The sequence below is a fragment of the Mixophyes fleayi genome, chromosome 8, assembly GCF_038048845.1.
Source record: "Mixophyes fleayi isolate aMixFle1 chromosome 8, aMixFle1.hap1, whole genome shotgun sequence".
NCBI lineage: Eukaryota > Metazoa > Chordata > Amphibia > Anura > Limnodynastidae > Mixophyes > Mixophyes fleayi.
In genome coordinates, this window is record NC_134409.1 from 116,895,288 (window position 1) to 116,912,683 (window position 17,396).

General features: G+C 41.0%; 1 protein-coding gene across 4 annotated transcripts in view; it reads right to left on the reverse strand.

Annotated features, from left to right (window-relative positions):
• TASOR (transcription activation suppressor) overlaps positions 1–17,396 on the reverse strand; it is a 66,560-nt gene that overhangs the window by 34,705 nt on the left and 14,459 nt on the right. For all 4 annotated transcript variants that reach the window (XM_075183258.1, XM_075183259.1, XM_075183257.1 and 1 more), the window contains exons 4-9: positions 17,182–17,254; positions 8,493–8,584; positions 4,686–4,844; positions 3,833–3,960; positions 1,391–1,422; positions 356–458 (exon numbers count right to left, since the gene is read on the reverse strand). In XM_075183258.1, the coding sequence (XP_075039359.1) occupies positions 356–458; positions 1,391–1,422; positions 3,833–3,960; positions 4,686–4,844; positions 8,493–8,584; positions 17,182–17,254 (587 nt within the window). The remainder of the gene's footprint in view (positions 1–355; positions 459–1,390; positions 1,423–3,832; positions 3,961–4,685; positions 4,845–8,492; positions 8,585–17,181; positions 17,255–17,396) is intronic.

The window sequence follows — 17,396 nt, forward strand, 5'->3', positions numbered from 1 at the left end:
ACGAGACTTAATTTGCACAAATGCACCGAGATTACACTGATGCATATAGATTTACAGACAAAGATGGTTACATTTGTAGTGAAGCAGCAGTCTAATGTTGAGGTGGGTGGAGTTGGTAGGAAAACATACATTCCAACCAAAGTATGGAAGTGCAGAACAATATTTGATTATGCAGTGCACAGCCATTTCCAAGATGAGATAGAAGGTGTGCACCTTAAAATGCAGTGGGCAGACCATTCAAATTTATTAGAGCAAAACCAAAGTATTTTGCAGTGTTTATCATGTGCTCTTTAAAAATTGCCTCCACTGAGTGGGTTCTGCCTTTAAAAGAACAAATACAAATTAGTGCACTTACAGTTTGTAAGGAAAAAATGGGCCATTTGTCGATTTAAGAGAAGCATAGCACAGGAGCTTTCCTTTACTCAGAAGCTGCCCTCTCCATAATATGAAATTGCGGTCTGTAGGGAAAAAAAAAACAAAAAAAAACCCATGAACATTCATCCTTAACCCTGCTATTGTGAACAAATTGCAACATAAAACAATAAAGTAATAAATATCCTTTAAGAGGTGGTGTGTTCAGTGCAACACTCCTAACACCATGTGTATCATAATGCCAGGATACACTTTGTATGATTCCTGGGGGGGGGTCAAGGCTCTATGCCGCTGTGGGACGCACACACACACATATACACACCCCTGAGAAAGTTATTATACAAAACATGTGGGGTAACCTCCCACACACCAGTCTACATTGTGATCTTACTTTTTCGTCGGTCTACACTCTTGATTCCAATGAGACCCATTTTCATGTGCCAGAACCGGCAACATGAGTTTGAGGATCAAGAGCTGCCAGATACCAATAAGCTCATGAAATGTTTTACTGATGTAAGAGCATTCACTATTGTTTTTATATAGTGAATAAAAAAGGTATTCCTATACATACAGGATCTTTGTGGCTATCCTTCTCATTCGTCCCTTGCTTCCCTTTATTGGTGGGCAGGTTTAGGAATTCCTGGAAACAATCCTAGGTCATTACTAGAGCCATGAAGTAATTATTGATGAATCCTGGCTTCTGGCAAGACATCATTATTTTACTTAATATGTATGCAGATTTCTATTGAATTACTTGAAGGTGTACTAATATACTTCATTATACTGCACTCTCCTGTTTTTGTTTTATAGCATTACTTCAGGTCAACTGGACTATTGAGTGAATATTCATTATGGTGGATTATACACACATATATACATACACACAGATATACATACACACACAGATACAGTAGGCAGCATCAGATTAGAGCTCATTACAAATCCCATGTTCAAATACTGATTACAAATTTTTAAATTCAAAATATACATGTTAAGGCATTTTAAAGGCAATACGTACCATTGTACCGATCAGAGGTGAAGCTAACAGCCCTATTACAAAATAAAAATAAATTTTAGCTATTTCAATGCAATATTTATTCTTTTTCATCCAGAAAATGAATCCTATCACATAAAGTTGCAGTTCAGGGCATTCAAATAAAAGGTTCCTAGTCTAAGCCTCTGGGGTGGCTACAGGCAGTTGTTTTTTTCCTGGTGCTCCACTGGTTAATACAGAACTGACAAATATTGCCAACCAATTTGACACAGGATAAAGAGGGGCCTAAAAACTCTGGTAGGAAGGAGGGTGGAGAAAGGCAGGAGCACTACAACTCTGCACTTGGTGGTAGTACAGATTAAAAAAACCCAAAAAAAACATAAAAGAAGCAAATCAAGCCACAGTCAACTGTAAAGCTACTATTTCAGAGGGGTAACATAATACTGATTTAGACACTCCAGATTTTTTTGCAAGCTGGGACTATTTGTTACACTCTGCACTCTAACCTTACCTATCATGTGAAATAAACAAGCTAGAAAGCCGCCCTTCTGAAACTGCAGCTGTCTGAAGATGTGTTCTTAAATCTGGAATTATTTGCTGAATTTATATATTGTCACTGTGTTGTAACTTTAGGTATCACTTCACATACTGTTAAGATTTTGCAGCTCAGACTTAAGAAAAGTGAGCCTTACACAATCCTAGACAATGTTGTACTAGACATCTACAAATACCACTTGCAAATACAATGTATATATAGTTGTAATGTTTTGCTACAGTGAATAAGCATTTCTATAATGCAAGGGTTACAATGTACTGTATATGACACATACCATTTACATGTAATACTCGGGGAACTGCCCTGTCATCTACTGCCTAAATTTAGTATTGTGTATAATATTATAATATCTATAATATAAAAGCCTAGTGGCGTGTGTTAGTCTGTGTGTGGAAAAAAAAACCAACAAGCTGCAGCGCCACCTTCTGGGCGGAGTTATACACTGACCTACTAAATTCTTAGCATTATCTAATATATAAAAGTAAAAGCCTAGCGGAGTGTGTTAGTGTGTGTGGAAAAAACTATTTTCTCAGAAAGGGCTCATCCAATTGACCTGAAATTTGGTATACTGACATTATTTGACAAAAAAATTAGAATAGTGAAGTCAGTTAACTTACATCATCCCCCCTTCTCCCCGTGGGAGGGGTAGTAAAGGCTAAATTTATGAGCTGAGGGCTCAAACTCATTTTCGTGAGGTAATTTTACCTTATGAACACACATTAAAAAGGGCGCTTGCGTCGGGAAGTAACGCTCTTCCCCTGAGGAGGCCTGGGCAAGAACCTTTTTAAGACCTTAAGTAGCTTGATTTGACTAGAATGCATGATTATCATGCACGGGTTAACTTGTGTCATGCATTTGGGCCATAGCCCAGGCCTCAACCACCAACCACTCCCCACTGTCACCCCCGGCAACCACCAACCACTCCCCACTGTCACTTCTCCTTCAAGAAATATATATATATTTTTTAAAATCTTTATAAACACTTTTAACAATTAACAAATTAAATTAACAAATTAAAAACATCTTAGTATACCAAATTTCAGCCCTTTCTGAATTTTTTTTTCCACACACACTAAGAATTTAGTAGGTCAGTGTATAACTCCGCCCAGCATGTGGCGCTGCAGCTTGGTTTTATTTTTTCCACACACACCCAGACAGACTAACACACGCCACTAGACATTTATATTATAGAGAGATATATATATATATATATATATATATATATATATATATATATATATATATATATATATATATATATCTCAATTCAGTATTATATCTAACATTAGTATTGTATCAATTGTTCCTATGAAAAAAAATCTATGTTAAAAAAAACAAACAAAAAAAACTGCAGTTTATTGGAATCTGTTGTGGACAAAGACACTATGGCCCAATCTCCTCTCCATGTCAAGATGAAAGGTCTGCTGGTTAAATTGAGATCCACACACTAATCCGTTTGTACACTGTCCTTATTTACTACAGTTAGGGCCACATCATTTTTCTATTAGATATTCTGCATCAATTGGTATTCTTTGTGCTAGTATATCATGATTGTAATGTTGATAACTTGATGCAACCAGAAAACCAATTCAAACAATTCGCAAGCACTGCACCGAATCAGAGAACTGACTTAAACAGAAAAAAAAACAGGACTCCGAAAATAGCAAGAAATTATTAACCTAGCATTAGTTAGTTTCTCTTTATATAACCCTTATAAAATAATGACAATAAGTTATGTCAAATGAGACACAAAAACGATACTCTTGAACTGTTATAATTCCTTGCACAGAGCTGCTACACTTCGTCAGCATGCATACTGTTAACCAGGATCACTGGAATTGGTTATTGTAAATCAGTCCTCTTTAAATAACAGGATGTATACAGAAACACTATGGAAATAAGTCACTTACCCTGGAAGAGGTGATGATGATTGCCTTGGTTTCTGATCAACCTTGTAGCCAAATGACACAACTGCATATGGGCACACATGTCGAGGCCTTTTGAGAATCTCATCAAAGCCATACTCGTAAAAATAATACTAAGAGACAGGAAAATACATTCTAAGATCATATATAAAGATGTAGCTGTGAGCAGATTTTCTATATCAAGACATTAGCTTTGACATTGCTTCTTGTGTGAATTTTAGGTATATAATACAAAACCATACAGTACTTTTTCCTCCTCATTATGCAATGGATATGTCAGTCACATTAAAACAGGTTTAGTGCTACAAAAATTTGCAAATGGAAAACTTGATATGAAGTTTGATCACACCGTAAAGGTTACCCTGTACTTGGTTCTCAAAACCATTTTACAAACCCAGACAGAATTAAGAGAAAATAAACAAATTGGCTGAGAAACAAAATGGGTACTCTTCTAGGAAAACCAGAACACAAGGGCCGTAACTAAATCTACGATAATAAAATATATTTGACTGGCATTGCAATGTTTGGAAAGTTATGGAAAGTTGAAAGACTTTTTAAACTAGTTAAGTCACTTTCAGACAATAAATGAATCCAATATGGACTTTAAGTAATACCAAACTACCAAATATACCTTAAATAACTGAAGTGGTTAGATGTAACGTAATCTGTCCAAAACACTAATTGTTCTGTTCATTAGAGAAGTACAATATCCTGCTTTGGGTGTGGGGTGCTTCTCTATCATTCAGTGTTTGTAGGAAACCACAGTTTGATATTGGTTTGTTATTGTTCTCTGTAACAAAAATAATCTCTAAAAGACTGCAGGTTAATGGATTCATACCTGAGTGCGTTCAAATGCCCTGTAGCTTAGCAATGATGTAACTGCGTTCAAGTTCTTTAACACATGACACTCGTGTTTAGGGGCTGGATCCAAGTTTCCATTACCAGTGAGTGAATCCTGATTATTCCTAAAGTTATCATAAATGGCTTTCATTTTCCCCTATAAACAAAACAGTTAAAAAATTACTACATTAATGTACTTTATAATAGATATGGCACCACGCTCAAGCCGAATTACATACAAGCCAATAAAACAAATCTTAACCCAAGACAAAACGAACAATGCATTGTTAAAAATAAATAAAATAATATTCTACATTTGGAGGTGCATAAAAAAACCAGTATTGCTTTTCTAAAATAATTAAAATTTTAAGTTGCAAAATTGAATTTAAAACATTAAAAAGGTAGATACTTGTTTGAGGTCATCATATGTAGGAGTGTGCCACCTTGCATGAAATGGACTGTTTATAAGATTAACACATTATAACCTGTCCTGCAAACAATGATCATTGAAACCTATGGAGCCATCAGTAAATGCCAACTTTCAAGAAGCAGATTATGAATTGAAGACAATGGGAAATTCTGCAAACATGGTTTGTCTAGCACTCACAGTGAACACTAGTGTGCACTGATCCCAATTTGCAGTACCAGCTATGCTACATTCACACATTGAATCTATCCCAGAACAATCATGCTAAAGTTACATGGAATTCGCACTTTTGTACTAATGCATTCTAACAAGAAACTCTCACCACTTACAGAAAACTGGGGAAGAGCAGCAACTGCTTTTTGCCTTGGCAAAACATATCTAAATAAATGGACACAAAATCGGTGTTGATGCTCAGTAGTTTTCAAAAACTACATAGACCCCTCAAAGAATGTATGTAACTAGCACCACTACACTTGATATTTATGCAACTTAACAGGGTTAGTTCACATGTATACAACTACCAGCTGCACATTCACTGTAGGCATGTCAAATGCATGACAAAAAAAATAAAAAATTAGTGTAGCGAGATTCCACCTAACCTTCAAGCTCATACAATCCATTTTCTCAATATACTAGTTTTTACCTTGCTTACCCCTCATATATGCAATCCACTCCCTCTTTGTTCTGTCTAATTTTTTCAATTTTTTTTTATAGTTTCTTCAAATTATTTATTTGTTAAAAGGTAAAAAAGAAACTAAGCAATATTCATCGGTTTCATATATTTGGCCTGATTATATTCTTTTGCTTTGTAACATAAGACCTCTGAAGGTGTCCTGTGGTATCTGGCACCATGACGTTAGCAGCAGATCCTTTAAGTCCTGTAAGCTGCAAGGTGGGTGCTCCATGACTTGGACTTGTTTTTCCAGCACATCTCATAGATGCTTGATCGAAATAAGATCTGGGTAATTTGAAGGCCAAGTCAACACCTTAAATTTATGTTCCTCAAACAATTCCTGAACAATTTTTGCAGGGTGCAATATCCTGCTGAAAGAGGCCAGTCATCAGGGAATACCATTGCCATGAAGGGGTGTACTTGGTCTGCAGCAATGTTTAGGTAGATGGGTCATGACATTCATGTAGATGTTACTTAGACACTTACCAAGTTTTCCCAGCATCGCATTGCCCAGAGAATCACACTGTCTATGTCGGCTTGCCTTCTTCGCATAGTGCATCATGGTGCCATCTCTTCCCAAGGTAAACAATGCATACGCACCCGGCCGTCTTAAATGATGCAACATGTGATTCATCAGACCAGGCCATCCTCTTCCATTAGTCTATGGTCCAGTTCTGGCGCTCACTTGCTCATTCTAGGCACTTTGGGCGGTGGACAGGGGTCAGCATGGACCGGTCTGCAGCTACACAGAAAGCTGCCATGCACTGTGTGTTCGGACACCTTTCTATCACAACCAGCATTAACTTATTCAGCAATTAGTGCTACAGTAGCTCTTCTGTGGGATTGGATCAGATGGGCTAGCCTTTGCTCCGCACATACATCAATGACCCATGACCCTGTCCTTCATTCACTTTTAGTAGCTACTAACGAGTGCATATCAGGACCACCACATAAGACCTGCCATTATGGAGATACCCAATTGTCTAGCCATCACAAAAAGCACCCTAAATCGCTCAGATCTCTACGCTTGCCAATTTTTTTATGCTTCAAACACATCAAGAACTGACTGTTCACTTGCTGTCTAATATATCCCACACCATTCCCCTAGATGTCATTGTAGTAAATCAATGTTATCCAATTCATTGGTTTTAATGTACATCATTGTTGGGGGAAAAACTAGCATTACCACAGTGCAAATTGTTGTTTTAAGGCAAAAGCTTTTTGTAATATCACTTGTGAGTGTTTTTAACCACTTTATATTGAGTATTATTAAATATTAATAACATTATAATATTTAATACACTGTGCAATGTTTGCATCCTTTGAGAAGTCAAAAATAAAACTATTGATAGAAATGGAAGGGTGTACCAAGAGCAAGTGCACCACAGTCAAATATATAATTTAGGCTGACACAAATTTGTCCGCAAGTGAGTGCAATTTAAATTATAAGAGATACATCCTGCGGTTCTAGAATTTCATTATTGTTTTTCTAAGCTCTAGAGACTCTGAAAGTATCCAACCATATCATTTGAATCTATACGAGTATAACTGAGAGTCAGATTGAGCGTATGATTTCACATTTCATTCATGTCTTGAGGTTTTTGATTGCACCAGCACATGTTTTTCATTGGATAAGAGTTGCATGGGGCAAAGTATGATTAATTTTTAGATATTGCACACTATATATACTTTTCATACTATAATAAAAAGAGTGGATTAAAGGCTTTATATAAAAGAGAAAAATACATTGAAGAATGTAATATAAAATGAGTGAACGTCACTACACTGAGATTGGACTGATTGTAGGGTAATCATTATTATATATTTAATATTGTTATGTGAAGTGCCAGTGTTTATATTGTTGTGGTATGTACAGGCCCGGCGCTCCCATTAGGCAAGGTTAGGCACTTGCCTAGGGCGCCGGGCTCTGGAGGGCGCGACAGAAAACTAAAAGACTTTAAAACTGTGCGGCGACCGCTGACCATACCTGTCACGGCCGCCGCACAGCATTCAGATGCACGGGGAGGGGGGGAGGCTATTTTGTCACCACCGCCGCCTCTCTGCTCCGTCTCCTCCCCTCCACTTACTAGTGTCAGTGAGTGGAGGGGAGGAGACGGAGCAGAGAGGCGGCGGTGGTGAGACAAGGTAAGGAGAGGAGGGAGGCGATTTTTGCGGTGGGGGGCGCCGCTTTTTTAAAAATGCCTAGGGCGCCGTGGACCCTAGCACTGGCCCTGGGTATGTAACATTTCATTGAAGGGTTGGTGGTATCTTCTATATAAACTAGGCAGCATCACGAGTGAGCGCTCGTGAACACTCTTTAGCAACTGTTCCCACCTTTTCACATTTTACAGTGCATTAAAGTCCCTTTTACGTGGTAAGGAGCAGTTACCATGGCTATAAATGGTCCTTTTGACTATCACCTCAGTTATTCTTGCTGTTTGTCTCTGGCAAATGTAAACTGATTATCTGCATTTGCACATATCTATGGGCAGTAACATTAATATTTCAGTTTAAGTGATCATCCACACAATTTCCTTTTGTCCAAACTTCTCATCGGCAACAGCCCTTCAAAGTCAGGGTTCAAGAAATTGAAGTGGATCTCAATTTCAGAAAGCATGCGTGTAAAAATGTGAACGACAAAAAAGGTGAACTTTTATGGTGTCCAAATATAGTAATTTACTTCCAGCGATTAGCCGTATATTTACCTTGATTACTTTAAATATGAAGATACTGCCAGATGCGCCTGATTCTAAAGGGTTGGCTTGCACTAAATCAGAAAATTTAGACAGGTATACCCCTGTGGAGAGAAGATAAAAGATAAAATTACTCAAGTTGTCAAAGAAACATGCAAATCTCATGGGCGAATTCAATTAGCCGCAATGTGGCTGCTCATTTTTCCTCATACCACTATAGGGTGCAAGTAAAAATCAGCGGAAATTTCTGTAAAAATCCTGTGGTCATGAGGGAACATCGCATCTAATTGAATTCCCCCTTAGTATATCCAGATGCTGCAAACATCGTTTGCCAAAACACACAGTTACAGTTTCTTTGTACTGTGTAATGCGCACAGAAGATGATTTTTGGTACTTTAAATCTATTTCCCCAGATCCATTTGGGGGGACACTGCTACCATGGGTTTTTAGAGGCTGATCCAGGAGCTAGACACTTAGAACATTATACTGTACAAAATAAGAAGCTACTCCACTCTATAAACCCTTCAGATATAACGAACAAAGCCCCATAGGAAAGAGAAATAGTGGAAACCCTGAAATTAAACACACACACACCACAAACATAACATTTGAAATAGCTAATGTAACAAAAAAAAAACAAGCAACAAAAGGAGCATAAGGGTGTGAGCACATCGTGTCCCAAATGGATTCAAAGCGAGTACCAAAACCCCTCTTTTCTCTTTCATACTATTTGGGGACACTGCCACCTTGGGGACATTCCAAAGCTACCCCAGCTGCAGGAAGGGCAGTTGCAGACAAAGCTGTGTGCAAATCCTTTCATCCAAAGCTATCTTCTTTGGAGTTAAAAACAATGAACCAATAAAATTTAGTGAAGGTATGCATTGATGACCAGGTGGCCGAATGACACAGCTGCTCGGCCGAAGCTACATGCCGCGTAGCCCAGGTACAACTCACCAATCTGGTAGTGAGAGCTGTAATGTTCTCTGGAACCGGTTTCCCAGTGTGGATATAAGCCTGTTGAATTTCTGCTGTAATCGATCTGGCATTGGTCTGCTTTGCTGTTGGCCGACCTCGTCTGCACGTCGTATGAGACCAGGAGATTCCTTTCCATATAGAACTTCAGTAATCTGACCACATTCAGCATAAGAAGATTCTCATCCCCTTCCCAGGGTCTACTTTTTCCTAGAGATGGGGATAACAATGTCCTGGTAGAACCTAGACACCACCTTAGACTGGAAAGATGGTCTAGTATATGCAGGACAGCCCTATTATCATGGAATGGCAGAAACAGTGATCTGCAGGATAGAGCACCAAACTCAGAAACTCTCCTCGCCAAGAAGATGGTCAGAAGAAACATTTTCTTCCATTTAAGGAACTTAAGGTCAACAGTGTCCGACAGCTCGAACAGTAGGAGTTACAAGGCCAAAAGGAGCAAGTTGGGATCCCAAAATGCCAGAGGAATGCACAGCAGCTGAGCATGAGGGACTATCAGAAGAAAAGTCTGTTTTCCTCTCCCTATCCATGCTTTTCACCGAGACCAGTTCCTGGACTTAAGCAAGGTTTGGATGACCTTTTCAGAGATATCCTTAGCTCTAAGAATAAGGTCTTCAACAACCACAAAGCTAAAGTCAAACAAGCTAAGTCTTGGTGTAGATGGGGACCATGGCTTAGTAAATTGTCCCTTAAAAGGAAGTATCCATGCTGGTCCAGTCGCCATCGTTAGAATGTCAGAGTACCAGAATATTTTTGGCAAATCCTGAGCTACAAGGATTATTGGACTTTTTCTCGTTTGACCTTCTTCAGTACTCTGGAAAGCATGACAAAAGGCCATCAAATTTACCTCCGGATGATAACACCCTTCCAAGATCTGACGGAAGACCTCTGGGTGAAGCGACCAATCCCCGGGGATGAATGTGAAGCCTGTTCATAAAGTCTGTCACCCAATTCTCCACCCTCCGTTCCACTCATGTTAAAATGCTGGAAGACTCCATCACTAGGAAGCTTCTACTGCCTCCCTGATGATTTATGTATGCCACAGCCAAGGTGTTCAGATTTAACTCAAACTGCTCTGCCTTTTAGGAATGAGCATTTGTTTCTGCTCTGAGTTCGAACACGTTGATGGGAAGCTTCACTTCCTTGCGCTACCAAATACCTTGCAGCTCAAGCTGCATAGTCACAGTTCCCATCCCCATAGATTGGCATCTGTAGTCTATAAGGTCCAGTGCCAGATGGTGAAGGGACGGCCCCCCTGTTGAGCTTTCAGCCACTACTGGCGAGTTTAAGGCGACAGCCTGATGAACTGTGAGGCTAATCGTAGATAATACCTGCACCATTTGGCTAGAATTTTGTTTTGAGTCTGAGTGGAAGTATGCAAACTGCATCGCTTCGAAAGTGGACACCGTTTTCCCCTGAAGCTTCATGTACAGAAGAAAGGTCTTCGGAATAAGACATATCTCACCAGCATATGGACCGGAAGCATGTTTTCCTCTGGCAAGAAGACTCTATGCAGTCTGGTGTCAAAGAAGAGACCCAACAATGTAATCTGGCATTTGATACTTTATAATCCACTCATTAAACCTCCAGACTCTTGGTTATTACTTGTAGGTGGGTCTGAAGAAAGGATGTCAGTCTTCTAAATGGAGGATGCCTAGATAGAGGGCCACCGCTACTCCCTTTGATCCCTGGAGAGCAGCACATTGTCGTCATAATTGTAAATACTTTGGAAGTAGTGGCCAAAATGACGGGAAGGGCTCTGAATTGGAAATTACGAATCTGAGAAGACTTGCCTTCCACCCAGATCTGGATGCGAAGGTACGAATCCTTTACATCCATGGAAGCTAGAAATTCATCTTATTCCATACATTTTATAAGAGACCTTAAAAAGACTATCTTGAATCTGGGTCAGAAAAGTAAAACCCAACTTTTGAACGATAAAGATGTGAATTAGAACCTACAGTTCTCTGCTCCTCTGGAGCTGGGAAAATCACCCCTGACAACAGGAGGAACTGAATATCCTCTATAAGAGCCAAATCTTTTTTACTTTTCTTTTAGAAGACCAGTAGAAAAAAGCCGACTGGGTGGAGACCCCTGCAGCTCCAAACCTAACCCACCAAAACCCCATAACATACTACCAAATGGCAAGTTGGGGAAAGAGCACAGAACATGCACCTTTGCTAAGGAACACGCCCATTGGATTATTTTCCAGGTCTAGTAGGAGATCTACCTCATACCTCCCTATGACACTTGTAAAAGAGGGTGTCCAAATTATGGAACTTCTCAGGCGCCAGAGAGATAGATCCGCAGACAAAGGAAGAAGCGCTCATTCTTTGGGTTTGTGATGAGGGCGCAAAGAAGGCACCAACTATCAACACCTGGTTAATTTGAAACACTGTAAACTATACGAAGGACTGTTTTCTACGGTAAAGAGCTAGCTGTTCACTGAGATAAAGGAGAAACAAAGGTAGTCAAACATTTCCCACTCCTTAATTTAAAAAAATAACAATAATCCTGCTAAACATTTGTAAGCAGAGCTAACAGGTGCTGAAAAGAGGGCAGAGACCTGAACCTTGAGCGCATGTCCAGATCCTTTATCGGAAAAGGAGCAATCAAGATAAGGCGCTATATAAATAGCTGATGATGATGATGATGAACAACATACTTTGGGTGAAAAACGCCATTCAACGCACAAGGTCAAGTAAGATTTCCAAAGCCAATAGACACAAGATGAAGAGAAAGTTCTGTCAGGCTCTGCTGAAAGAAGGAGCTCATATAAGGAGGTCTTTCAAAGGAGGGAGATACGGAGGTTGACTGACAGAAAGATCACAGATTCTGCATAAAGGACTAGACCCACTCTGGCTCAGGGATTTCTGCATGATTTAAGCCTCTGGCCATGCATCTGGGAATAATGAAACAGGGAGTACAGAAAGCACCTGACTACCCAGCAGGAAATTTAGTCTGGCATTTTGCTCATATATAATTAGACCACCAAGGTTGGGGGCTAGTGCACCCCATCTTTGATATGGATTACCAAAAATCAGTGTCTACAGGGAACATCTCCTGAATACTTGCACTCTTCCGGGCCTTCCGCCTGTCCAACACTGAATTTTCAAATGAGGCGTTTGGGTTGCCATTTGGGTAACAGCCACTCTCCCTAATCTAAGCACACCAGCGAGTCCAAGGCTCAAGTGACACCATGAATGTCTGGGAGAACAACAACACCATTCAGCTCTCCCTTGCTCATTAGGAAAAACAAAGATGTGATGAGTAGTGAGGTGAAACAGCAGCTATCCTCAGCAGTAACTTACCCCTCACCCCCACCCTAAGCGGCAAAGGGCCAACATGTCCTATGGCGGAGAACAGTGACAGCAGGGGAGGTGAAGGCAATCAGACAGTCTTTAAAAAGGTACTCAATACAAGTCAAAAGGGGAAAGAATGCTCCGGACTCTTCTAGAGGAGTATTTTCTCTTTAATGACCTCCCCGATACTTCCCCCATGACCCTCTGGGAAGCCCATAAGGCAGTAGTGCGGGGCCATCTTATTAGCATGGTCTCACGCCATAAGAAGTTGGCCATCTCCAAACGTGCATCATTAACTATTCAACTCCAGACTCTGGAGAGACAGCATAAACTATCCCCAGATGAGGATGTACTGATCAAACTCCTAAAGGTGAGATCTGACTTGAACCTCCTTCTCTCGGAGTCCACTGCATCGGCCCTGAAACGGCAGAGGCAAACGTTCTACGAGAAGGGAGATAAAGCTGACAGATTAGCTACCCATCTGAGGGCTCAGAGATCTCAAAACAACTTTATGGCCCCGAAGTCTCCTTCTGACTCACCCATTTACAGTCCTGACCAGATAGGGCGCGAGTTTCAGAAATTTTATTCTACATTGTATAATTTGGACGCTCTGAATCCCGGGAGCTCTCCCCCTGCGGATACTATAGCAGCTTTTTTGAGGCGTGCGAATCTCCCTACCCTTTCCAGTAACCTAATCAACAACTCAATGAGGAGATTACATCGGAGGAAATACTGGCAGTTATCAAGGCCCAAAAGACCTCCAAGGCCCCGGGGACTGATGGTTTCACCGCAGCCTACTATAAAAGATTTTCCCAGACCCTGGTTCCCCACTTCCGCTCCCTGTTCAATGCAGTCTTGCATGAAGACCCCTTCCCTAAATCGATGTTAGAGGCGCGTATTGTAGTCATACATAAGGAGGGGAAGGACCCTAGCGACTGTGCAAGCTACCATCCCATCTCCCTTCTTAATGTCAACATTAAGATTTACACAAAGATCCTGGCCACCCGCCTGAATGGAGTCCTTACGGATCTAATCCTCTATGACCAGGTGGGCTTCATCCCGGGTCGCCAGGCTAGGGATAATTACTCATCGTGCGATAGACCTTATTCAAATTATTAATCAAAAGACGTCTTCCGGCCATGATGCTTTCTCTGGATGCCGAGAAGGCATTCGATCGAATTTCGAACACCTTCTCGAATTTGTGACCCTTGCTCTGTAGGCGTACGGCTTCTCAGCTGAATTTCTGACCGGGGTATCTTTCCTCTACAACTCTCCCTCAGCTAGGGTCCTGGTTAATGGCTCTTTATCTGACCCTCTCTCCCTCTCCAATGGGACAAGACCGGGCTGCCCCCTATCGCCCTTAATATTCGCGCTAGTGATACAACTCTTGGCAGCGATGATCAGACAGACGGCATCGATTTCTGGTGTGACAGTGGGGCCCGCGGGAACTCAAGGTTTCTCTCTTTGCTGATGACATACTTCTTTCTCTGACAAAATCTCAGGAATCTCTACCCGCCTTATATAAACTTATGGATGAATATCGCCTCCTTTCAGGCTATAAAATTAATTTTGTTAAATCAGAGGCCATGCTCCTCCGTGCTTCCCCTTCCCTCAGGGCCAGTTTACAGACCAATTTCGCAGTACGCTGGCAGGCGAATAAGATCAAATATCTTGGAGTTTACATCACCTCAACTTATGATAGATTATATCTGGAAAACTTCCCTGCCCCCCCCCCCTTCTGACTAAAATCAAGCAGGAACTGGAGACTTGGAGGAGCTATATCATATCGTGGCTGGGGAGAATTATCGCTATCAAGATGAACTTGATTCCTAAACTTCTATATCTTTTCCAGACTCTTCCGGTGAGGGTTCCTGACTCCGTATTTAGAGACTTGCATTCCTCCTTCCTAAAGTTTGTATGGCATGCCAAGCCCCCTAGAATCTCAGTAGCAGTGGTCAAAAAGCCCCGGGCTCGGGGAGGCAGAGGCTTTCCAGACATTAAATTTTATTATTTGGCATCCCATCTGACCCAGGTGGCGGTAAACCTATGCCCCTTACCAGTCCATAGCGTGGGTGGACCTGGAGACCCACTATATTGGGGTCCCTTCTATGGCATCACTCTGGGGCCTCCTTCTTCAAGCTCTTAAATCCTGTTTGCCCCTTTGGGACTCATACCGGGCCAAAACATAAATTGTCCTCCCCTATCTCACCTCTGACTCCTCTCTGAGGCAACCCACACTTCCCTCCTGGCAATTCAACACAATAATTTAAACACTGGATAAGTGCGGGAATACGGGTGGTCTCGGACCTGGCACTTAATCAAACTTGGGCTTCTATGTCGGAGCTTCACCACAGTTTTGAACCGTTTCACCCGCTTTTTTTAGTACTTCCAGGTCCGACACTTCGCTATGTCTTTGCCCCCCGCAGGATGTTCTCCGGACCCTTACTTCCTTTGTGTATATGTGTCTACATTCCCCTCTCACTAATTGGCTCATAGAATATACCTTCGATACCCCAGGCCGACATGAGCGGGAATGGGAAAATAACCTTGGACCTCCTCCAGATGATTCATGCTGGGAGGAGATCAGGGAGGGGATTGCCAAGAGATCAAGCTCTACATTAATTAAGGAAACAGCCTATAAAGTGTACTATAGGTGGTACTATACTCCTGATAAGATGTCTCGAATGCTTCCCACGGCCACTCCGAATTGCTGGCGGGAATGTGGCCAGAGGGGTACGATGCTACATATATGGTGGACCTACCCTCGTATAGTTCCTTTCTGGAACATGGTGCTTACATTTATAAACTCTGTCAGAACAACAGATAAACAAGGACCTCTAGTCATTACTTCTCTCTCGCCCTATACCTGAGAGCGCGCCTTCTAATAAGCTTATTTCCCACATCTTCGCAGCTGCTAAATCCCTAATAGCAAAGCATTGGAAAGACCCTAGGGCTCCCTCTATGCAGGAATTACGGTCCTACATATGGCATGTCGCAAGCATGGAGAGTATAACGTGCTATCTTCATGATAAATCATAATTTTGATAAGGTGTGGGCCCCGTGGTACTCACTAGAAAGCCGCAGCTCTCTATCCAGTGCGGCTCCCCCTCCCGCAGTTGGAATATAGCTCCTGGGCCACCTCCGGATCCCCTAGGTTGAATACGGCGCGCTGCTGGTGAGTAACGTATGTCTTATTTTTTCGCCAATTTAATCGTGTGGTTTAGCTTTTCCTAGCAATGTTCCATGTCTACTTATTAGCAATATTGTTAATAGTATTTGTGCCTTTCTACCCCCCATCCCTCTTCTCTCTCTCCCCCCCCCCCTACTCCACCCCACCGATATAAAATGTATAAAACACAGAGGAGACACCTCGTTTATTAATAGTTATGTTCACTATGTTGACTGTATTTTTCCTGTTTCTTCTTTAAATAAAGAGTTTAAATAAAAAAGAAAAAAAAAGGGGAAAGCATGTTAATATAAATACAAGCATAATACATAATTTGTAATAGCATTTAGGCTCTGGTTTCAAACCTCTGCTACCAATTTTGCTGTCACAGCTCACCATTCAGTAGAGTTGTCTTTCCTTGTCTCACCCATCCATAATTCTTTATCTTGTTTCGGGGGCGATTCAATTAGACGCTGTGCATTTTTATCGTTATTAGAGTAAAATTTACGCTCATTTTTCCTCTCACATCTATGTGGTGCATGGAAAAATCAGCAGAGATTTCTGTAAAAATCTTGCTGCCCGCGATGTTCCACAGGCTAACTGAATACTCCCCCCTCAAGGTCTTACTTGTTTGTGATAATACTCACAAACAATAGCTTGTGTGTATGGCATAGCTGTAATGGATGTTTATCATTAGGCCATGGTAAAAGGCCAGAAAATATTTCAGCAGCAAAAACAGGTGGTGGACAACTCCATATGAGCTTATATCAAGTAAAGATGTATTAGGATGATGAAGGGCATAGATGGTGAGGGTTCGGTCTAAAATGTCTGACAACTGAATAAGCTGGCATTCAACTAAGTCTCCAGTATAAAACACAATAGGCTTTATGCTGGGCTATTTAATTGGAGGTTTTCTGGCACAGAGTATCTTTTTACATAAAAGTTTGTGAGTAGCATTAACCGCCAACTTGAATTTCAAAATTTGCCTTTTTAATGTGTGGAAACTATCACACTGTTTCCTTGGTCTCTGCTTAGACAAACTATTATTGAAAACTGTTGCATACTTGCCTGTAATAGGTAATAATGAGACTGTATGCTTGTACTATTTGCATCCAAGAATGAATATATGAAGTGCCACTATAGAGTTGTAAGTTATGGGTGTTCAACTGTACCATTTCCCAATGCCTCAAAACACAAAATCGATAGAAATATATATTCAAAATTATAGACACAAACTTACCCATAGAAGGTTTGCCAAGAGTTGTTACCCGAGAATGCCCCACATGTAATCCTTTCTCGCATATACGATGCACCTAAGAGGTAAGGCATCAATTAATAAATAAAACACCAGGCAGAGCTCAATCAAGTTTCTGTGGCAGTGGACGAACTTACTCACATACATTCCACTTTACAGTAATGTTTAGCAGTTTGTCAAAATGTTTTGGGTACTTTTTT